At 44.2% G+C, this 24,651-nt stretch overlaps 1 protein-coding gene across 2 annotated transcripts in view; it reads left to right on the forward strand.

The window, feature by feature from the left end:
• The first annotated feature begins 5,852 nt into the window (after positions 1–5,852).
• PRKRIP1 (PRKR interacting protein 1) overlaps positions 5,853–24,651 on the forward strand; it is a 35,934-nt gene continuing 17,135 nt past the window's right edge. The window contains exons 1-4 of one of the 2 annotated variants that reach the window (XM_073565627.1): positions 5,853–6,048; positions 16,000–16,078; positions 17,111–17,211; positions 17,434–17,519. In XM_073565627.1, the coding sequence (XP_073421728.1) occupies positions 5,926–6,048; positions 16,000–16,078; positions 17,111–17,211; positions 17,434–17,519 (389 nt within the window). In that variant the 5' untranslated portion in view covers positions 5,853–5,925. The remainder of the gene's footprint in view (positions 6,049–15,999; positions 16,079–17,110; positions 17,212–17,433; positions 17,520–24,651) is intronic. The other variant, XM_073565626.1, reaches the window with a different exon arrangement.

Consider the following 24,651-nt stretch of genomic DNA (forward strand, 5'->3'; position numbering starts at 1 on the left):
GCCCCTCTCCAGTCTTCAGGTCTATGCTGTTGCGAGGGGGAGGGGAGGAGGTCAGGAGGAAGTCTCCATAATCACACATTCCTCCCAGGTCATGCAGTATCTATGTTCTCAGTGAGTCATCTGCCTCTTGTTTTCAATAATCAGACCTGTGTACAACCCCCACTCAGTCTCTCCTCACAACCGGGAGGGAGCAATAGTGACTGCTGTACCTGTGGTCAGGGGTTGTAGTATTTGATGTCTGGCACCTGCTGGGGGAGGCAGAAATGTCAGCTCCAGTCTCTCTCCTCCTGGAGAGAGCAGCTGGACACAGTGCACATATCCTGGGCAGCCACACTGTGCTGTCTCTTTGCCAGTAGGTGGCTCCCTGCACCTGGCGTATAAGACGACCCCTGACTTCTGAGATTTTCAGGGGTTAAAAAGTAGTCTTATTTGCCGGAAAAGGAAAATACGGTACTGTGATTGTGTGTGTTAATAAAACCGTTTATTATTAAACAAATTCAGCACCAGCCAAGTGGAAATAAAAAAAGACAGACTGCGAAAAGAAGAAACTTGGAGGCTGAAAAAAGTTTGAAGAACTTAGCAGCATGGCTGGATGTTGAAAACCACTCGACAGGGAATGATATTGAAATCTCACAAAAATTAAATTCCGATGCGTCGGAACAAGACAACCATAATAATGATAATGACTCGAAAAAACAAAAATTTATTGGCGAAGAAGATATAACAGACCCAACCAATGATAAACCAAATTTTTTGGAAGATGAAGATTCTGCCTACTACAACGCCTTTCCTACTGTGATTGAAAATCAAGATAAGAAACGTAGGCTGATAGCGTCTGGTCCAATACACCCTGACGGACCATTTCCCAAGGATATGAATCAACAAGGTTGATCTTTTTCAAGTACAGTCATATGTAAAAGTTTGGGCACCCCTATTAATGTTAACCTTTTTTCTTTATAACAATTTTGGTTTTTGCAACAGCTATTTCAGTTTCATATATCTAATAACTGATGGACTCAGTTATATTTCTGGATTCAAATGAGGTTTATTGTACTAACAGAAAATGTGCAATCTGCATTTTAACAAAATTTGACCGGTGCAAAAGTATGGGCACCTCAACATAAAAGTGACATTAATATTTCGTAGATCCTCCTTTTGCAAAAATAACAGCCTCTAGTCGCTTCCTGTAGCTATTAATGAGTTCCTGGATCCTGGATGAAGGTATTTGTGACCATTCCTGTTTACAAAACAATTCCAGTTCAGTTAAGTTTGATGGTCGCCGAGCATGGACAGCCCGCTTCAAATCATCTCACAGATGTTCAGTGATATTCAGGTCTGGGGACTGGGATGGCCATTCCAGAACATTGTAATTGTTCCTCTGCATGAATGCCTGAGTAGATTTGGAGCGGTGTTTTGGATCATTGTCTTGCTGAAATATCCATCCCCTGCGTAACTTCAACTTCGTCACTGATTCTTGCACATCATTGTCAAGAATCTGCTGATACTGAGTTGAATCCATGCGACCCTCAACTTTAACAAGATTCCCGGTGCCGACATTAGCCACACAGCCCCAAAGCATGATGGAACCTCCACCAAATTTTACTGTGGGTAGCAAGTGTTTTTCTTGGAATGCTGTGTTTTTTAGCCTCCATGCAGAACGCATTTTTGTATGACCAAACAACTCAATCTTTGTTTCATCAGTCCACAGGACCTTCTTCCAAAATGTAACTGGCTTGTCCAAATGTGCTTTTGCATACCTCAGGCGACTCTGTTTGTGGCGTGCTTGCAGAAACGGCTTCTTTCACATCACTCTCCCATACAGCTTCTCCTTGTGTATTGTTGACCGATGCACAGTGACACCATCTGCAGCAAGATGATGCTGCAGGTCTTTGGAGGTGGTCTGTGGATTGTCCTTGACTGTTCTCACCATTCTTCTTCTCTGCCTTTCTGATATTTTTCTTGGCCTGCCACTTCTGGGCTTAACAAGAACTGTACTTGTGTTCTTCCATTTCCTTACTATGTTCCTCACAGTGGAAACTGACAGGTTAAATCTCTGAGACAACTTTTTGTATCCTTCCCCTGAAAAGCTATGTTGAATAATCTTTGTTTTCAGATCATTTGAGAGTTGTTTTGAGGAGCCCATGATGCCACTCTTCATAGGAGAATCAAATAGGAGAACTACTTGCAAGTGGCCACCTTAAATACCTTTTCTCATGATTTGATACACCTGGCTATGAAGTTCAAAGCTCAATGAGGTTACAAAACCATTTTAGTGCTTCAGGAAGTCAGTAAAAAGTAGTTAGGAGTGTTCAAATCAAGAAAATGATAAGGGTGCCCATACTTTTGCACCGGTCAAATTTTGTATAAATGCAGATTGAACATTTTCTGTTAGTACAATAAACCTCATTTGAATCCAGAAATATAACTGAGTCCATCAGTTATTAGATATATGAAACTGAAATAGCTGTTGCAAAAGCCAAAATTGTTATAAAGAAAAAAGGTTAACATTAATAGGGGTGCCCAAACTTTTACATATGACTGTAAATATTATTTTATCAACACAAAGTCAGGGTTGACGCTTAAAAGAAGTTGGTTATGTTACTCAACAAAATTAGATTGTGTTTATTGCTTGCCATGTTGGCTATTCCCTCAGTCACAGTCGGAAGCACTTGAATACAGAAATCATGTATTACTGTTTTCAACATCCGGAGTTTGAGACTGGAAGCATATTTCAGAAAGTATTTCAGTTCATGAAGCATCCAAAAGCCATACACATGCTTGTGTAGTTTATGAGCAATGGCGGAAACTTGGTACTTTAGAAGACGTTTTCGACAAAAATGTGGAGAGTGAAAGAAGCTTTTGGCGTAAAGTTCTTGAAAGAATCCTGAATGTGACATTAACACTTGCAACATGTAATCTTGCATTTCGTGGATCTATTGAAAAGTCAGAATATAGTAACAAAGGAAACTTTCTCTCGATAGTTGAGCTTTTGTCAAAATATGACCCAGTACTACAAGAATTGCTTCAGCGTCCGCAAGCGACTGTGAAATACCTCAGTCCTAAAATTCAGAATGAGCTTATTAATCTATTAGCCTTACAAATCAAAGATGAAATTGTAGTTGAGCTTCAAAATTCCTTGTTTTTTTCATTGATCCTAGATACCACCCAGGACATAGCTAAAATTGATCAGATGAGTGAAGTTTACCGGTATGTCAAAATAGTTAATGATGAAGAGGGGAACCTACTGAAATCAAAATATGTGAAACTTTTGTATCCTTTAGAGAGATAAAAGATCAGTCTGCGCAAGGTCTTGCAGAAGAAATAATAACTTCATTGAAAGAGAAAAACTTGGATTTGACCAAATGTCCGGGACAAGGCTATGATGGTGCTGCAGTCATGAGTGGGGTATACAATGGAGTGCAGCAGTATATAAAAGAAAAAGCCCCACACACATACTTTGTGCACTGTGCTTCTCATAACCTTAATTTAGCCTTGAAGGATGCTGTGGAAGAGAACCTTGTGGTGAGCCAGTTTTTTTAAACAATTCAAAGTGTATATTGCTTTTTTGGTAATAGTATTGTTCGCTGGCAAGATTTGAAATCAGTGTACTGCATCGAAGCTCAGCCCGATTCCCTGAATTCGAAATCGAAAGTAACACTGAAAACTCTTAATCCAACTCGTTGGTCGGGCAGACATGATGCAGTGTATGCACTGAAGCACAGGTTTTGTGACGTGATGAAAAGTCTTACTCGCATAACTTTGACTTCCAAAAAAAGCAAGGAAAGAAATGAAGCAGAGCAGCTAAAGAACAAACTTGAAAGTTTTGATTTTGTATTACTTTTGGTTGTGCAGTGTGAAGTCTTAGAGACTCTCAACCTCGTATCGAAATCCTTACAATCTGAAACCATGGACCTCTTGTCTGCATATGAGTTATTGGGTAATGCATTGTTAAAGATAACCGAAATGCGTGAAAGGTTGGAAGCACTTGTTTCTGAAGCATCAGATGTGTGTAGTCGATGGGGAATAAAAATGAATTTCACCAGAACAGAGTAAGGAAAGTGAAGAAACACTTTGATGAGTTGTGTGAAAACGAGAGATCAGCAGACCCAAAAACTTGTTTCCGAGTTACTGAGTTCTATCCAATGGTAGACACACTTTGTACTCAACTTCATCGCCGCTTTGAAGGGATGAAAGCTGACTCTTATGAAGTAATACAACCTTATTTTTTGGCCAGTGCAAGTGAAAGAGATATTCACAAAAAAGCTGTTGATTTTGTTAACAAGTTTGCAGATGATGTAACTCCAGCCTTTCCTTCACAGTTATGTTCAGTAAAAAATTTGTTTCAAAAGCAACTGGAAAAAATGAAAAGTGTTAAGGAATTTGCTGATTTCCTAACAGTTGAGCATTCTTCACTTTCATCAAGCTATCCAGATGTTTGCACAGCGTGCATCATGTATTTAACTGTTCCTGTGACTGTGTCTAAGGCTGAACGATCCTTCTCTAAGTTTAAACTCATAAAAAACTACTCAAGAAGTACTATGGCTCAAGAAAGACTCAGCAGCTTAGCTTTACTTTCAATTGAGAATGATCGAGCTCAACAGATCAACTTTGACAAAGTAATTGATGAATTCGCTTCTCCGAAAGTTAGGAAACAAATGTTTAAGTAGCTGTTTAAAACTGAACAAAATGGTAATGTTTAAGTAATGTTATGTTTAAGTGAACAACGTTTAAGGCTATGTGCCCACGTTGCGTTTTAATCCGGACACTCAAAACCGGACTCCTTCCCAGAAATCGCACGGCTTTTTCCGTGCGATTTTATCGCGATTATGTTTGCGATTTTCACGTGCGATATTCAAGCACTTTCCAAGCGATTTGAAGCATCTCTTGGAAAGTGATTGACAGGTTGGTCACACTCGTCAAACATAGTGTTTGACAAGTGTGAGCAGCTTTTTACTATTGAGGCCGCTTATGCTGCATCAATAGTAAAAGATAGAATGTTAAAAATGCTAAAAAAAATAAAAAAATCGGGGTATATTTATCTTCCGACGTCCCGCGCAGTCTCAGCGACGCTCCCGTTCCCAGTAATGCCTTGCGAGACCTGTGATGACGTTGGTCTCGCGTTGCTATAGCGATCTCACGAGACCGCTAGAGAAACGCGAGACTACGTCATCACAGGACCTTGCCGCAAGGCATTACTGGGAACGCTGAGGCCCGGGAAGGCTGCGCGTGACAAAAACTATGGAAAAACCCCAAATAAACGCCAGCAGCCAAAACTGGTGGAAAACCAGAAATGACTGAAAAAGAAAAATGAAACAAGAAACTCTTCAGATAAAAATCGCCGGTTTCCTGAAGCATCTTCTGCTCGAAAAACTCATAGGGTTCAGCAGTTTAACGTTGAGGTGTGCACACGGCCCGTCTGGCTTTTTTATTTCACTTTTATCTGTTTTATGACCGCAAAACACATTAAAGTTAAATATGTAGCAATAAAAAGTATTTGATTTAAAAAAAATTAAATATGTAGAAAAACAGAGACTGTAAAAACAAAATGCTGAAGAATTGTTATGACCCTGCATTGCATAATTAATCTTTTACCCCAAATAGACGTTAAGGTAACAATAAATCGTCCTAGGAGGTGGACAACCCCTCTAATTTCCCCAATATATGCCAACTGGAGAGTGCTGAACATTTATCCAACATGTCTGTCCAGTCAGTGTGCACGGAGGCACCGCCAAAATGACGGCTCTGCACACTGCGCGGCCTCCGTGCCCGCCCCTCACACTAGACGCTCCATGTTGTAGTTTATACTTTTGACCACTTGAGGCAGCCGAGCTTTGTTTCTTATAAATAAAGTTGCGCGGGGAGAGACGGCGCCTCGTGGATGACGTCATTAGCTCGGGTCGAGGTAAACAACAAGTAATCTGTAATATGGCGGCAGAGACAGGGGCGACAAAGCCGGCGCGACCAAAAAAGGAGCCGCAGCCGCTGATTATCCCGAAAAATGCCACCGACGAGCAGAGGCTGAAGCTGGAGAGGCTGCTGAGGAATCCGGTGAGCTGCTGACATTCTGCAGAGCAGGGCTCCCCTCCCACATCAGTTACCAGGGAGTATTTGTCTGTAGGGCGCAGCAGCAGGTTCTGTCCCGCAGGGCCGGTCTCGTACGCAGCCCACTGGTCTGTCCCGGTGCGCAGCCGGCAGGTCCCGCTCCGTGCACCACGCAGACAGTACTGAGGTGACGTGTATGGACAGACACACACATCTGAAGGATTGCATCATGGAAGTATCGAAGATTAGCGTAAAATCATTAGAATTCTCTATTTACTCAGGTTTTCTAGGGGTTAAATACTAATATTTCCCCATAAATCTTGCATGAATCTATTATTAATCTTTCGTTTTGAAGTGTTCTCTTGGAAAATAATTATAATGGAATGGAGATCCACGGAAGCCCCTTGTATAATATGCTGCACTGACTGCAATTAGTCACATCTATTCCCATGTTGTATATAGGCCTCTGTAGGGTATGAGATGTGTAAAAGTTTGGGGACAGTAGGTATAGCAGACACTGCCCAATAGCGTTCCCAGCAGAGCCTTCTGTATATTTACTTCTATCATATGGCTGCAAAAGGTGTTCATAAATTACAACTTGGGACATGGGCATGTGACCGGTATGATTGTGTATTGTGTTTGAGGTTGTATGTACTAATTGTATGTATATGATTTTAGTTGTTAATATTTTCATTGTTCTTGAAAATTGGATAATAGCCGTTCAAAAAAAAGAAATGTTCTCTTGGGTTAAGATCAAACCCCCCCAAATGCCGTTTGTATCCATTGACGCTTTTCTAGCTTCCATCTGTTGCTGCATTTCTGAGTAATTATTTTCTTTTATATGCAAATGTCGCATTAAGTGCTCTGAGCATAAAGCCTCATTCAGATGTCCGTGTTTAAAGAGCGTCTGTCATGTAAAATAACGCTGTTAATCTGCAGGTTAAAGGCGTTCTTTTGGCCCTTGTCATTAGTGATACTGGAATAAAATGGTCATGTCTCTGTGTTTTGCACGGACACACGGTTTGTGTAAAAGCCTGGATATATGAATAGCACCATAAATTCTAATGGGTACATGCTGTAGCCATGAAAAAATGGATGTCTGAATGAGGCCTAACAGAGCACGTTCTGAGCCTCTGCCTCCAGAGCTTGTTTCCCTGGCCAGCTCGGGTAACATTAGGCAATGAAAGCAGACAGTGAGCCATCAATCAAGTTAAAGAAGCTGGTACTGGGTGAGGAAACAAGTTCTGGAGGCAGAGGCTTGGGAAGTGTTTTGTTACATCCAGACCACTTAATGTCTAATTTGCATATGTATAAAACTGCTAATTACTCGTTATAAAACTGCTAATTACTCGGGAATGTAGCAACAGAAGATGAAATGTAAATCCATCGACGTTATTATAATGACCTGCATGCTGATGTAAAAAAAAAATCAACCCCTCCACCCCACAAAATGTGTTTGTATATATTTTTTTTAGTAATTACTACGGTATTTATTTTAATGTTAGTGAGTCTTGCAGTGTATTGTATAATAGATAGCAGGGTTTGAACCTGTGATCAACTATGCAATACTGTAGTATTGCACTGTCTTGTGAAATTGATGATCTATCAAGCTCAGCAGACACGGGGGGGCTTCCATAGTACCATCTGATCGTGTCTTGTGTGGACTGATGGCTGCCATGTTGAAGCCTTTTAATTGTCTCTGTCACGGTTGAAAGCAGCATGTAAACTTTTGAAATGAGAGCTAACTCCAATAGTATCAATTAGTCTCAGGTGTAAGTTGTATAACAGTCGACACCCGCTCAGTTCCTGAGCCCACTCCATACAAGTCCATGCATGGCAGATATCACCAATGAGGGTAAAAGAGGATTTCAAAGCTTATGATACAATATAGTAGTCTCAATATTACCCCTCTGTTGTTCACCACCAGCCCTGAAAAGAGGTCATCCCATTCATCAGTGACCGCTGCAGTCAATCTCTTTGACTCAGTGGTGATTTTTTTTTTATGTAGGGCACATAGCTTCTGAAGGCAATGATTGCGTAGTGCTGTTTTCTCTTTCGTCTCATTGGGGGACACACGAACCGTCGGTGTGTGCTGCTAAGAAAAAAATGTTAACTCCGCCTCCGCAGTATACACCCCTTCGACCGGCTGTATGACAATCAGTTTGCTTAGTGTCAGCAAGAGGTGGACAGGGGTCTCTCACAGACCTATGCCTACCTCAATGTGCGTCGTTGCTTTTCAGGTATGGAGGGATACAGAGTAGATCTGCTACATCTGTATTCCCATACTGGGATTATGAGTACGGCGTGTACTGCCACCCCGTATCCTCATGAATCCCACTGGCAGGACCCTAACACAGGACTCGTGTTCAGGTGGCCGCTCCTGGTCCTGATCTTCGTCTCCCATCACTCGCCCACCAGAGCCTGATGATCGAGAGAGACGCCCTGCAGAAAAGGTTTGGGACAGCAATCTTTTCATGCAGATAATCGACCCCTGTTATGGGGTGAACTGGAGGTAAGAGGCTGCAGCGTTTTATATTCTGCTCACCAGCCGCCCTAGGCTGAATGTGACCACTCTAATCAGCGCTCGGGCTTGCAGTCCATGGCTCTATACTTAGTTTAAGAGCCAACACTTGCTTTCAAGCACGCAGTGCAGCACGGTTCCAGCCTCCTCCCGTGGCAGCGTTATGACCCTGGGCTCCAGCAGGAGCCCAGCACGGCCGACGCCAGATTCCGGCTTCCGGCAGGCTCCGCCCCTCGGCTTCCTCTTCCTGTACCAGCGCCATCTTGGTGCTCCAGGAGGCCGGAGCAGCGCCCCGCCCACCGCTTCCGGGCGGGGATTTCATAAAGCTTCTAGGCAGCGGGGGCTGTTCACCTCTCTCTCTCTCTCCGTCTCCCTCATCAGCCTTCGGGCGGCAGCTGCGGCGGGGACACAGGTCGTGGGTATGTGTGTACTAAACTACAGGTTGCTCCCTTACTCCGCTTTCTACCCCCCGACGGTCTGCACCAGGTAAAGCCTGCTAGTATACCCAAGGGAGAGCAGTCCCGCTCCTCCTCATCCACTTCAGCGACCTTGGTCAAATATTTTTTATGTACCAAATGCAATGTCAGGCTTCCTTCAGGTCAGTCCTCACCACTCTGCTCAGTTTTCAGCAGACCCACGGTGTCACCTACAGTTGTGGCCAAAAGTATTGACACCCCTGCAACTCTGTCAGATAATACTCAGCTTCTTCCTGAAAATGATTTCAATCACAAATTCTTTGGTATTATCTTCATTTAAATTGTCTTAAATGAAAAAACACAAAAGAGAATGAAGCAAAAAGCAAAACATTGATCATTTCACACAAAACTCCAAAAATGGGCCAGACAAAAGTATTGGCACCCTCAGCCTAATACTTGGTTGCACAACCTTTAGGCAAAATAACTGCGACCAACCTCTTCCGGTAACCATCAATGAGTTTCTTACAATGCTCTGCTGGAATTTTAGACCATTCTTCTTTGGCAAACTGCTCCAGGTCCCTGATATTTGAAGGGTGCCTTCTCCAAGCTGCCATTTTTAGATCTCTCCACAGGTGTTCTATGGGATTCAGGTCTGGACTCATTGCTGGCCACCTTAGAAGTCTCCAGTGCTTTCTCTCAAACCATTTGCTAGTGCTTTTTGAAGTGTGTTTTGGGTCATTGTTCTGCTGGAAGACCCATGACCTCTGAGGGAGACCCAGCTTTCTCACTCTGGGCCCTACATTATGCTGCAAAATTTGTTGGTAGTCTTCAGACTTCATAATGCCATGCACACGGTCAAGCAGTCCAGTGCCAGAGGCAGCAAAGCAACCCCAAAACATCAGGGAACCTCCACCATGTTTGACTGTAGGGACCGTGTTCTTTTCTTTGAATGCCTCTTTTTTTCTCCTGTAAACACTATGTTGATGCCTTTGCCCAAAAAGCTCTACTTTTGTCTCATCTGACCAGAGAACATTCTTCCAAAACATTTAAGGCTTTTTCAGGTAAGTTTTGGCAAACTCCAGCCTGCCTTTTTTATGTCTCGGGGTAAGAAGTGGGGTCTTCCTGGGTCTCCTACCATACAGTCCGTTTTCATTCAGACGCCGATGGATAGTACGGGTTGACACTGTTGTACCTTAGGACTGCAGGGCAGCTTGAACTTGTTTGGATGTTAGTCGAGGTTCTTTATCCAACATCCGCACAATCTTGCGTTGAAATCTCTTGTCAATTTTTCTTTTCCGTCCACATCTAGGGAGGTTAGTTACAGTGCCATGGGCTTTAAACTTCTTGATGACACTGCGCACGGTAGACATAGGAACATTCTGGTCTTTGGAGATGGACTTGTAGCCTTGAGATTGCTCATGCTTCCTCACAATTTGGTTTCTCAAGTCCTCAGACAGTTCTTTGGTCTTCTTTCTTTTCTCCATGCTCAATGTAGTACACACAAGGACACAGGACAGAGGTTGAGTCAACTTTAATCCATGTCAACTGGCTGCAAGTGTGATTGTTATTGCCAACACCTGTTAGGTGCCACAGGTAAGTTACAGGTGCTGTTAATTACACAAATTAGAGAAGCATCACATGATTTTTCGAACAGTGCCAATACTTTTGTCCACCCTCTTTTTTATGTTTGGTGTGGAATTATATCCAATTTGGCTTTAGGACAATTCTTTTTGTGTTTTTTCATTTAAGACAAATTAAATGAAGATAATACCAAAGAATTTGTGTTTGCAATCATTTTCAGGAAGAAACTGAGTATTATCTGACAGAATTGCAGGGGTGTCAATACTTTTGGCCACAATTGTACACTAGAGAGCAGGTGCAGCCCCCCCGCCTTACCTGTCAGAGCTCCTGCATTATCCCTGGAGCAGGAGGAAGCCACACTGCCTGCCGCCCAGGGGCCATCCATCGCCACGGGAGACAGTGAGTGTCCAGGATGGGCCTCTTCCTTATCCAAGTCCGTGGCTGACCTTACCAAGGTATCACAGACCTTGGTAACGGTGCTTGACAGATTGCCACTTCAGACTCCAGTGGACACAGGAGCATCAAAGGAGCCTCTTTTTGGGTCTTCTAGAGGCCGTAAAAGGTTTAGACAGGACCACCAAGCCAGGTCCCCATCTCCATCTCACCGCCAGAATTCCTCTGGCCGTCTGCCTCCTCCCGGTCCTCATCCTCGGAATCAGGCGAGGCATTATCAGAGACACACTCAGAAGAGGGTTCTGAGTACGGGCCAGAATAGTCCCAGGGCGTCAAGGATATGGTTCAGGTCCTCATTGCCGCAGTCAATGAGACCCTTTAACATTGGGGACACCACATCAAAACCTAAAGATCAGCTTTTTCATTCAAGCATCATAAGTCCCCCTCTAGGGTCTTCGCCTCCCACAAGGATTTTGAGGAAGTGTTGGCCAGGGAAAGGGAAAAACCAACCAGGCGGTTTCAGAGCGGAAGTTGTCTTGGAATTCTATATCCTTTCCCTCCAGATCTCACTGCCAACTGGACCGCCTCCCCTTCGGTGGATCCACCAGTGTCCAGACTCTCTACCAATACAGTCCTCCCTCTCGCCAGTGGGGCAGCCCTAAAGGATCCCAATGATAGGAGGATAGAATCCCTGGAAAAATCCGCCTTTTGAGGCAGCAGCCGCTACATTGTGTCCAGCCTTCGCCTCAGCCTGGGTAGCTAAGTCCGTTACAGAATGGGCCAAACAGCTTAGACAGGGCATATTGGCCGTGGCACCACCAGCGGAACTGGCAGAGTTTGCAGATCAAATCTCTCATGCCGGGAGTTATATAGTATCAGCAGCCTTGGATGCCGCGTCTTGCCCAGCTCAAGCATCCAGTAACGTGGTAGCCGTCCAGCGGACGGTCTGGCTAAAGGCTTGGCAGGCTGATTTGTCCTCAAAGAAATCACTGACCAATCTGCTGTTTCAGGGTGCCCGTCTCTTTGGGTCAATGTTAGATCAAATCATTTAAGGATGCAACGGGTGGTGCAAGCTTCCTTCTCCCTCAGGCCAAGCCTCTTCGATATGTTTTCAAACGTAGGGCTCAGCCCTTTCGCCGTACCCCAGCGACAGGCGCTTATACTCAGGGCCCACAGAGGTCGCAAACGCCTAGAGATAGGAGGAGGGTATCCTTTCAGGCCACCCTTTCATGGCATTCCCGCAGAGCTACCAGGTCAGGGCCGAGCAGAGCCACTTTAGCCTGACCCCGGCAGGGAATCCAACTCCCTTCCCAGTACCTCTCCCAGATTAGGAGGCCGCTTTCTCCTCTTCAGAGATGTCTGGCAGAGTTCAGTAGAGAATATCTAGGTAAAGGAGGTGGTACCCACAAGATGCAAGATAGACTTCAACGCGCTTCCGCGAGACCGTTTCTATCGCAACCTCCAAAAGACGCTGCTGTGGCTCTAGGTTTTTTTGCGGCAATCGACTTTCTCCTCAACGCAGGAGTAATTGTCCCCGTTCTCGAGCAGGAACATTTTACCGGCTTTTACTCAAACCTGTTTGTGATACCAAAAAAGGATGGCTCAGTTCGTCCCGTACTAGACCTCAAAAGGCTAAACGGATGGGTCCACTTACGCCATTTCAGGATGGAGTCGATTCGGTCGGTAATTACATTTATGGAGGATCAGGAATTCCTATGTTCCATAGATATTCGGGACGCCTACCTGCACGTCCCCATTTTCAGGGACATCAAAGGTTTCTGCGTTTTGCTGTCCAAGAGCAGCATTTTCAGTTTGTGGCCCTGCCATTTGGGCTGGCAACAACCCCCAGAATTTTTACAAAGATTATGGCAGCAATGGTAGCTATATTAAGGGTCAGAGGCATAATATTAGTACCATATCTCGACGATATTCTTATCAAAGCGCCCTCCTTCGCTCAGGCCCAGGAAAACCTAGCGGTGGTTTTAAACATGCTGTCCCAGTTTGGTTGGATCGTAAACAGGGAGAAATCTCACCTAACGCCAACACAACGCCTAGAATTCTTAGGGATGATAGTCGACACCCGCCGCTCGAGGGTCTTTCTCCCAGGAAGAAAGTGGATAACCCTCCAGCAAGGAATTCGCTCTCTGTTAAAATTCCGACTTCTATCCTTTTGCGCTGCCATGAGAGTCCTGGGGAGGAAGGTGCCAGCCTCAGAGGCAATACCCTTTGCCCTGTTCCGTTCCAGGATACTGCAGAGGAGCATCCTCCTTCAGTGGGACAGGTAAATCTCTTCACTGGATTGCCCCTTCCTCCCTTCCATTCAGACCAGGGAGTCCCTCAAGTGGTGGCTGACCTCCCCCCTCGTTCATCTGGGACTGCCTTTTTCCCCTGTCCACTGGCAGTTGGCAACTACAGATACCAGTCTCCTGTGCTGGGGTGCGGTATTCCGTCACCTGATTGTCCAGGGACGATGGTCAAGGCGAGAATCCTCACTATCAATCAACATTCTAGAACTGAAGGCGGTCTTTCTAGCACTCCTCATTGGGAAAGATACCTCAACAACCAGCCAGTCCGGATTCAAACGGACAATGCCACCGCACATCAATCACCAAGGGGGAACCAGGAGTCCCTGGGCACTGGCCGAGGTATCCAGAATCTTCAACTGGGCGGAAACCGCAATTCTGACAATTTCGGCAGTTTACATTCCCGGCACAGACAACACGGCCGCCGACTTCCTCAAACGGGAGGGGCTCGCGGTAGGAGAATGGTCCTTGCATCAGGACGTGTTACGTCAGATATGCCGGCTATGGGGGACTCCAAACGTGGACCTTCTGGCGTCGCGACAGAACAGAAGGGTCCAACAATTTGTCTCGAGATTCCGCGATCCTATAGCAATAGGGGACGACGCGCTGGTCATTCCCTGGACACAGTTCAGACTCCCTTACCTGTTCCCTCCCCTTCCTCTCCTGCCCAGACTTCTAAAGAAGATCAAGGGCGGAAGGGGTGCCGGTCATATTGATCGCCCCGTACTGGCCCAGGAGAGCCTGGTTCCAGAAATTATAAATCTTCTCGCAGGCAACCCCTGGAGACTCCCCGACAGACCAGATCTCCTGGCTCAGGGGCTGTTTTACCACCCGAATTCTCGGTTGCTCAATTTGGCCGTTGAAACCACAATACTGAGAGCAGCAGGATTTTTGGACCGAGTCATTAATACAATGATCTAGGCTAGGAAGCCATCCTCTTCCAGGGTCCATTATCGAGCCTGGAAGGCCTATTTTGTCTGGTGTGAGTCTAGTCACATCACACCTATGCCCTGTTCCCTACCATCTGTCCTAGCTTTTCTACAGGCAGGGTTAGATGCCGGTCTGGCCCTAAGTTCTTGGAAAGGCCAGGTATCTACTCTCTCTATTCTTGTTCAAAGAAATTTGGCCTCCCGCTTACAGGATAAGACCTTTCTGCAAGGGGTGGAACATGCAGCCCCTCCTTACAGATCCCCAGTGGCTCTATGGGATCTTAACTTGGTCTTGGAAGCCCTGACAGATTCACCCTTTGAACTCCTCAAGGAAGCTCCCATGGCTTTGTTGTCCTGGAAGGTGGTATTTCTCGTAGCCATCACCTCTATTAGGCGGGTTTCAGAATCGGCGGCATTGTCCTGTCGCCCTCCATTCTTAAGTATGCACCAGGACAAGGTTGTTTTGCGGCCTCCCCCTAACTTTCTTTCCAAGGTGGTATCTGCCTTCCACCTGAACGAGGATATAATCCTTCTGTCTTTTTGCCCCGCTCCAACCCATCCTCTGGAGCGTTCTTTGAATAAGCTAGACCTGGTTAGGGCGATAAGTGTCTATCTGGCCAGGACCGCTCCCTTCAGGAAGGCAGACTTGCTCTTTGTTATCCCCAATGGGGTGAGAAGAGGCCTGCTGGCCTCTAAGGCAACAATTGCCCGCTGGATCAGAATGGCAATTCTGGAAGCCTACCGGTTGAAGGACAGGGTGTCCCCAGCTGGGGTCAAGGCCCATTCAACCTTGTGGGTGGGCGCCTCCTGGGCGGTACACAATAGAGCATTAGCCATACAGTTGTGCAAGGCAGCCACATGGTCATCCATGCATACCTTTTCAAGGTTCTATATGGTCCATACCTAGGCTGGCGTCCGCTGAAGCACAGGCAGAAGAATCTTGCAGGCGGCAGTGGGGACTTCTTTGACCTGAAGGAAGTTTCTGTCTTCTCACCCCAAGGACTGCTTTTGGACGTCCCACGGTTCCTGTGTCCCCCAATGAGACGAAAGAGAAAACAGGATTTTGGTCGCTTACCGTAAAATCTGTTTCTCAGAGTCTTCATTGGGGGACACAGCGCCCTCCCATGATTTTGTTACTTGTAATGAATATATGACTTACATGATATCTCCTCCTGCTTTTTCACTAACTGATTGTCCTACAGCTGGTCGGAGGGTTGTAAATTGCGGAGGCAACATTTTTTTCATGGCATAGTGTCAACCTCCTAATGACAGCAGCATACACCCACAGTTCCTGTGTCCCCCAATGAAGACTCTGAGAAACAGATTTTACAGTAAGCAACCAAAATCCTGTTATATTCGTGCAGCCTGTGATTGTCTGGTCGGCTTACATAAGTCATGGTAGGAATTATAAACTGGTGCATTGTGGACCCAAGCAGCAGCGAGGTAACAGTGACAATACTTAATAATAATAATAATAATAATAATCTTTATTTTTATATAGCGCTAACATATTCCGCAGCGCTTTACAGTTTGCACACATTTCATCACTGTCCCCGATGGGGCTCACAATCTAAATTCCCTATCAGTATGTCTTTGGAGTGTGGGAGGAAACCGGAGTGCCCGGAGGAAACCCACGCAAACACGGGGAGAACATACAAACTCCTTGCAGATGTTGTCCTTGGTGGGATTCGAACCCAGGACCCCAGCGCTGCAAGGCTGCAGCGCTAACCACTGAGCCACCGTGCTGGTAAACCTATTGAGAAATGTCTTATCTTTTTGATCAGACTTCTTACAATAAATTTTGTTTATTACAGGATAAGGCCGTTCCAATACCTGAAAAACCAAAAGAATGGACACCAAGATCTGCCCCGGAGTTTGTAAGAGACGTTATGGGTGAATAGTTCTGTTTTTGTTCATTTCTGTTTAGTTTCAGATGACAATGAGCGCGAAAGCGAATCCTGATAGATCGGCAACTGCTACTGTTTTCCTATCCACAAAGTTGGACTTTGCCTAATGTTTTGCAGCTGCTGTAATAAAGGGACGTTCTTTTTGTTTTGCTGGGTTCATTCCACTTATTTAATGTGACATTATAGTAAAGTTTTATAGTGTCTCATTGCACCACAGCAACATTGGCTCTTGCCCTATGGCAGACAGATGTGACATGGTGTAATGTGACAAAAATACATTATGAAGAGTAAGTCAAGCGGGCAACACCAAAGCACAGATCAGCTGATAGTGTCACTCGTGGGAATAGTCCGAAATCTTCGGTGTTGTTCATATTCATTCTATACTATTGTATATTTAGAAGCCCTTGTGTCTGTATTAGTGTAATTGATCATGTGTTCTGGACAGAATGGGGTAGTAAGTATATTATGAGTCACTATGTTTGCTTCATTTTAAAGACATCTCTTAAAAATTGTTACTCCGTAATCTGCCCTAATTAGGTATAAAATGGTATGTAAGTGCGTTACAATCCTTACCGATTGAGGTTTACTCCGTTTTCCATCGCTGCTCCAGTGCCATGTAATCGCTCTGCAGCTTTGCCGGGCTCCTACAGCATCTACTATGTGAAGTGGCATTTGCTTTCCCAATGTAAGCATGTGAGACTCGGAGCAAGATTCCATAAACTTACATTGAGTGAAAATGGAAATATTCGGCACAACCATCCGGTGAATAAAATCCAGTGTCAAACAGTCTGATTTCAGGTCACAGGAGCCAGAAAAGGACTGGAGCGATGCTGATACCTGTGGAAAGCGGCTAAGTATTTTAATATACTTACACACCCCAATTAGGATGAATTGCAGAATTAAATTTTGTTAGATTTCCTTAAATTTGAAGAGGTATAAATATTAAGTTCATGTCAATAAGTTTGTCATTATAGCACTTCCCCTTTACGCAGTAGAATCTAATCACTTTATCTTTTAGGGTCCAGTGCCGGGGCTGGCAGCGGAGAATTTCATGTTTATAGACACCTTCGCCGCAGAGAGTATCAAAGACAAGATTTTATGGATTCCATGTCTGAGAAGGTGGGTTGTATTGGCCTTCAATCGAGAAGTGATCTGATTTGTTGTCGTAATTGCTCTAAATGGCAACCAACACTTTGCTATCAGTACTTTAGGAAACTAAGTATTAAGCTGTACTATGAGATGTTTGTAAAGGAACCGCATGAAGTAAATGTGGGATTTTCATATAAAACAGATCAAGTAGAATTTCTCAGCTTTACCGTGTCCAATTTTTTTTTTTGTTAGCAAAAATTAGATGAAGACTTTCAAAAGAAATTAAGAGCGAACCAAATCGAGGCTGAAGAAAGAACAGCGAAGCGAAGATTAAAACGGTAAAGTTTAACAGTTTTAGAGCATGTTTAGTAATAGTAAAACTCCAGCATATCAGTGTTTGTAGGTGAGGATTTGTTCACATTTGTGCTAGTAAATTTATTTTTTAAGTTGTGTGATAGCACCAGAAAAATAAATTCAAATAGGAAATGGATCCTTTTTATTACGGACACATACGGCACCTGAAAGACTCAATTTGCTATAAATGGGTCTGTCTGGTTTCGGTGGTTGTGTCTGGTGCCTCTCACACTGATGTGAATGAAGCCCAAGTTAGAAAAAAAAATGGAGTTGTGCGTTGTAATTGTTCATGAAGGATTCCTTCAGATTCTCTTAAGGGTATGTGTACACGATCAGGAATTGACAGCGCTTTGGACGCAGCGCATGTTCAGCTATTGAACATAGGTGAATCCGCATGTGTTCATTGACCTGAAGAGTTTACTGATCGTGTGCCAATACCCTTATGCTTTAAAGGGAATCTGTCAGGCAAAAAAATTGATATCAGCTGCGGCCACCGGCATCAGGGGCTTATCTACAGCATTCTGTAATGCTGTAAATAAGCCCCCGATGTTACCTGAAAAAAGAAAAAGGAGTTAATTATACTCACCCAGGGGCGTTCGGAGGGGGTTGGGGTCCGGTGCCTCCCATCTTCATACGATGCCGTCCTCTTCTTCCATTCCTGTCGTGGCGCAGGCGCATTGCTCTGCCCTGTTGATGGCAGAGCAGAGTCCTGCAGTGCGCAGGCCCTCTTCCGGCGCTTGCGCACTGCAGTAATCTGCTCTGCCCTCAACAGGGCAGAGCAGTGTGCCTGAGCCGTGACGGCCAGAAATGAAGAGGATGTCATCGCTGCAAGAAGGGAAGCACCGGACCGTGACACCCTCCGTACCCGAACCGAACCCGGAACGCCCCTGGGTAAGTATAACTCCTTTTTCTTCTCTTTCAGGTAACATCGGGGGCTTATCTACAGCATTACAGAATGCTGTAGATAAGCCCCTAATGCCGGTGGCCACAGCTGATGGGCAAAAAACTTGACAGATTCCCTTTAATTTTTTTTTTTTTTTTTTTTGAACTGCTGTGTTTGCTATGCAGTGTCAGGAAAAAAATAGCATGAGTACAAATGTAGTGTGAATTTAGCAAAATGTTACAGCTTTTTAAGTTTTTCATGTTGGCATGACACCATTTTCAGAAGAGTATAAGGGCTCTCTCACACCAGATTATACATCGGATAAGTTTTATCCGATATTTTATTGGATAGCACTCGAATCAATGTTTTTCTATGGGCATTGCTGATCAGCATTTTTTTCTCATACTGATTCGGTGTGAGAAAAAAATTGCAGCATGCTGTGAGTAGCTCTGCAAATCGGATGGCATGCACCCATTCAAGTCTAATGTGTGGATGTCATTGGAGTGCCCTCGGTTGACATCCGAGTGCAGTCTGAGTGCTGACTCAGTGTGGAGAAGATGGAGAAATTATGTTCTCCCATCTTCTCCTCACTGCACTCGATCCTCCCCTCCAAGAAAATCTGATCACTGATCACACTAAGCTGAAACTCAGATCGGAGTGTCATTAACCTAATCAGTCTGATTCACTCACATTAAAGAATGTACGCTCGTGTGACCCAAGCCTATTTCTGGCATATTTCTAGCTTATATCATGGACACAAGTTACAACCTGTCCGCTGGTCTAATATTCTAGACTCATGGCATCGTGGAGATCTACGATGATGTGAGATTAGGTGATTGGACCCACAGGCCAGAATGTGCATCTATAATACAGACACATTTATTATGCTCATCTCAAGCATCCTTAAAAGCTGTAATTTAGGCACCATGGGCAATGGCTGCAGTCAATCGCTGTCAACTGTGGTGATAAAAACGTCACAGCCACGGTTAGTGATTGACTGCAGAGGCAAAATCAGAATATACAGTGGGTACGGAAAGTATTCAGGCCCCTTTACAATTTTCACTGTTTGTTTCATTGCAACCATTTGGTAAATTCAAAAAAGTTCATTTTTTTTCCCTCATTAATGTACACGCTGCACCCCACCTTGACTGAAAAAAAACAGAAATGTAGAAATTTTTGCAAATTTATTAAAAAAGAAAAACTGAAATATCACATCGTCATAAGTCTTCAGACCCTTTGCTCAGACACTCGTATTTAATACTCATACGCTGTTCATTTCCTTGTGATCCTCCTTGAGCTGGTTCTACTCCTTCATTGGAGTCCAGCTGTGTTTAATTAAACTAATAGGACTTGATTTGTAAAGGCACACACCTGTCTATATAAGACCTCACAGCTCACAGTGCATGTCAGACCAAATGAGAATCGGGAGGTCAAAGGAACTGGCCAAGGAGCTCAGAGACAGAATTGTGGCAAGGAACAGATCTGGCCAAGGTTACAAAAGAATTTCTGCCGTACTCAAGGTTCCTAAGAGCACAGTTGCCTCCATAATCCTTTTTTTTTTTTTTTTTTTTTTTAATTTTTTTAAACCAGTTATTTTTATTTAGGTTTCAAAAGATTTTAAACAATAAACAGTGGATATCACTATACATGTAACAATTCACATATCTTGTAGTAATACAATCAAAGCCATCCCCCCCTCCCCCAATACTCCTTATGCCGGGTATACTTGAGTCTTAGAACATAATCCTTAAATGGAAGAAGTTTAGGATCACCAGAAGTCTTCCTAGACCTGGCCGTCCAGCCAAACTGAGTAATAGTGGGAGAAGAGCCTTAGTAAGAGAGGCAAAGAAGAACCCAAGATCACTGTGGCTGAGCTCCACAGATGCAGTATGCAGATGGGAGAAAGTTCCACAAAGTCAACTGTCACTGCAGCTCTTCACCAGTCGGGCCTTTCTGGCAGAGTGGCCTGAAGGAGGCCTCTCCGCAGTGCAAGACATATGAAAGCCCGCATAGAGTTTGCTAAAAAACACATGAAGGACTCCCAGACTATGAGAAATAAGATTCTCTGGTCTGATGAGACAAAGAACTTTGTGGTGATCATTCTAAGCGGTATGTGTGGCGAACACCAGGCACTGTTCATCACCTGCCCAATACAATCCCAACAGTGAAACATGGTGGTGGCAGCATCATGCTTATAGGGGTGTTTTTCAGCTGCAGGGACAGGACGACTGGTTGCAATTGAAGGAAACATGAATGCGGCCAAGTACAGAGATATCCTGGATGAAAACCTCTTCCAGAGTGCTCTGGACCTCAGACTTGGCCAAAGGTTCACCTTCCAACAAGACAATGACCCTAAGCACACAGCTAAAATAACAAAGGAGTGGCCAATTGAGCATCTCTGGAGAGACCTGAAAATGGCTGTTCACCATCCAACCTGACGGAACTGGAGAGGATCTGCAAGGAAGAATGGCAGTGGATCCCCAAATCCAGGTGTGAAAAACTTGTTGCATCATTCCCAAGAAGGCTCATGGCTGTAGTAGCTCAAAAGGGTGCTTCTACTCAATACTGTGCAAAGGGTCTGAATACTTATGACCTTGTGATATTTCAGTTTTTCTTTTAAAAAAATTTGCAAAAATTTCTACATTTCTGTTTCTTTTCAGTCGAGATGGGGTGCAGAGTGTACATTAATGAGAAAAAAATGAACTTTTTTGAATTTACCAAATGGCTGCGATGAAACAAACAGTGAAAAATTTAAAGGGATCTGAATACTTTCCGTACCCACTGTATATAGAGCTCACTCTGCACATCCATTTTCGGTTGTATGGACACGTGCAACTAGCACATGCCTGTCCCAACTGAAAGTCTATTCTTGTAGACCATTGGGGATGGCAGAGATTATTAAACGTATTTTTTGTCTGTGTTTTTTTTTTTTTTTTCTTTCTTTTTTGGGCTTTCTGCACAATATAAAAACATGCGGTGCAGAGTAGACAAGTAGGTCTTTTTTTAAGTTAATTTCTGCATGTAGTCATTTATAATAAAAATGGAATAACATGAGCTGTCCCAATATGAAACCCATTGTAGGGAGTCACACTCTCAGGTAGGCATTAGGTAGCAATTCACACGGCAATGGTTTGGTCTAAGCAGGTTCAGTTTTATTACTTTCATAACACTCCAAAGGATTCCAAACCAAAACAGCTTCTTCTGGGCACAAAGGTATCACAGCAAATAAGCAGTTCATTTATGAAATGAAATATGTTAGTGTGGTCTCACCCCAACGGATTACAGTCCTATCTCCCTGAGCAAACTTCATACACAGCAAAGACACAATCCCACCAGTCTCTGCATCCCATTCAGCCTGAGCCCCATCAGCTTCCAGTGCCAAACAGAAGTATTCAACTCATACTGAACAGGCTGCATCTTCCACACGGTTCTTGGCAGCTCCAACACACAGACTGCTCAGCTTTCCTAGCTGACCCATACAGTCTCCATTCAGAGAGATTCTGGCATGCTTCTCATCTACGAACAAAGGAATACTGGAAAAACAAAGCACAGTAGGGTCTCATCTGGGAAGAACGAGGGAGACAAACTGGAGTAATGCTCACCTGATGGGAGTTATGAGGTCGCAACTTCTTTAGAAGCTTAAAAGGCTGCTGTAGATCAACAGTATACAGAACATGTGAAGCTGCTGAAGAGTGGGATAAACCTGTGCTGCTGGTGGTACAGTGATGAGCAGAATAGGATGATGGTTTGATATGTGGTTTATTTGTCAACGTGTTTCGAAGTGACACACTCATATCGGATGTCTGTCAACGGAAAAATAAAGATTTTCAATGTGACTAATAGCTCAGAGGTGCTGTAAAAGCAACATGACACCCTAACACAAATCCAGTAAAATCTACACTCCAGAGCCAAATATTCACCTTTTTCCACCCCGTTAGTAGTCCCAGAGCTTGCCCAAACCAGAGTAAACGTTGACATGTATTTCCTTGCTGCAGAGGGGAAAACCCACTTAAAGGGGTTCTTCAGGACTTAATGATTGAGCTATTCAGTGGATAGGTCATCCATTTGAGATGGATGGGGTCCAACAGCCGGAACTCTCACTCATCCGAAAATTTCTCCAATTATCTCCGGAACAAAGAAATAAACAGGTGGAACACAACAGGTCTGATCACTGCATGTTGGCTGCTGCTGTGTACTGTGCTTTATCTCCCAGTGACATGAATGTACTATGTAGCAGCCACTAACCAATGCTCAATGCTTTTGTGTTCTGCCCATGCACTGCTTAGTTTTGTTCGCTTTTGGAGCAGTATTCAGATGATCTGTGGGGGTGTACGGACCAAACCCACATCTCATTTTAAGATAGGTCCTCAGTTGTTAAAGGCATTGTCCTGTCTTCTGGTGAAAGTCAGGATTTTCCGCTATTACTGGTGAGAGTGGGCAGTCACGTCACCACAAGTCAGTGATTTGCATAATTCCGGCCACATTACGACTAGACTTGTTCAGCCTCACTCAATATACTTCATTCAGCAAGGCCATGCCCATCTAGTTGGCATGACCTCATGTATGCAAATCGCACACTGGCAGTCACGTGAGTGTCCACTCTCACCGCCAACACCGATGTGCACACTATAAAGAGTTGGAGTGATGAAATCATATACAGTGACTGCAGACTTTCTTTATATCAATAATTTTTATTAAGATTTTATATAAAACAGATTATACACCGTAGCAAATATGCAGACAGTTGAAAAATTTGTCCTATAACAGCAGGACAATAAAATTCAAAGTAAAAACAGATAACAGCTGAAAATTCTGCATAGTAGGGTTAGGGGATACAATTTGCAACATAGGAAGCAAGGGTAGGGATGATGGGTAATAAGATCACAGGACTGGAAGGACGAGAATTTGGACACCACCCAGGGGAACCAGCGATTCCTTATTTTATTTTTGGTAAATATACCTGAGGTCAGAAGGAGCTCGTATTGGTAATGTTTATTGATATTTTGGATAATTTCCAATTTAGAGGGGATAGTTATTTCTCTCCAGTGGTCTGCCAGACACATACGTGCTGCTATTAGAATGTGTGATACAATTGGTCTCAAATCGCCAGGGAATATATGTAAACCGATCCCCAAAACCGCTAGCGGACCACTCAAACTTCCAGCCAGGCCTGTAACTGAGGTAATAATGTTAGACACTTCTTCTCAAAAAGGCCGGATGAGCAGGCAATCCCACCACACGTGCCCTAGGGAACCAACACCCGAGCAGCGCTTCCAGCAGGATCAGGGATAGGAACCACGGAATTTGGAAATCTTCAGCGGGGTGTAATACCAGTCAAAAGTGAACTTTCTTAAGCTGCTCAAGATGATTGATACAGGAGGAATATTTCTGCAAGTCGCCAGAAGCGGACCACCATTGGTTCGGGGGTTGAGGAGAAAGCAAGAGCCCCTTCCCAGCGCCTCATATACGCTTGTTTAGGACCATTACCGGGGGAATTAAACACTTTATATACTACCGAGAGGCCGTGTTTTTGAGAGGAGGAAGAACTAAAAAACCGCTGTATTGGCGAGCAAACAGCATTATGGCAGGATAAGGGAAATACACATTAATTTAAAAAAATGCCGAATTTGCAGGTACTGGTAGAAGTTATTTCTGTGAAGGACAAATTCATCCATTAGGACAGAGAAAGGTTTCAACTCCTGAATTAAGAGGATATCTTTCATGACCACAATACCATTCCTCACCCAATTGCGTAACGTGAGGCCATCCACATGAAGCTCCGAGGCTCTAATAGAGAGAGACTCCAATTTAATTATCTGACGAGAAGAGACCAGATCAGACCAATAAGAAAATGCCAGTTTCATTGTCTGCAAGGGAAGAGAGGGGGCAAAGGAACCAAGCACTCGGGCCTCCAGTAGAAATCTCAAAGTCCCACGCGGGGCCAAGTATTTCTCCACAAGCACCCATTTGTGAGTACTAGAATCATCATACCACTCCCTTAACGCCTCTAGAACTGCTGCTTTATGGTACAAATAAAAATTCGTGACCCTCAGACCACCATGTGAATAACTATAAAATAAGGTAGACATGCCAACCCTAGGTTTCTTTCCTGCCCAAATAAATCTGCTCACAACTGCCTGCAGAAGAGAGAGAAACCTCTTGGGGAACCTCAAGGGAAGACAACGGAATAAATAAATAATTTTTGGTAGGAACATCCTCTTAACTATCTGAAT

The sequence above is a fragment of the Dendrobates tinctorius genome, unplaced genomic scaffold (assembly GCF_039654945.1).
Source record: "Dendrobates tinctorius isolate UK_male_01 unplaced genomic scaffold, ASM3965494v1 ptg000016l, whole genome shotgun sequence".
NCBI lineage: Eukaryota > Metazoa > Chordata > Amphibia > Anura > Dendrobatidae > Dendrobates > Dendrobates tinctorius.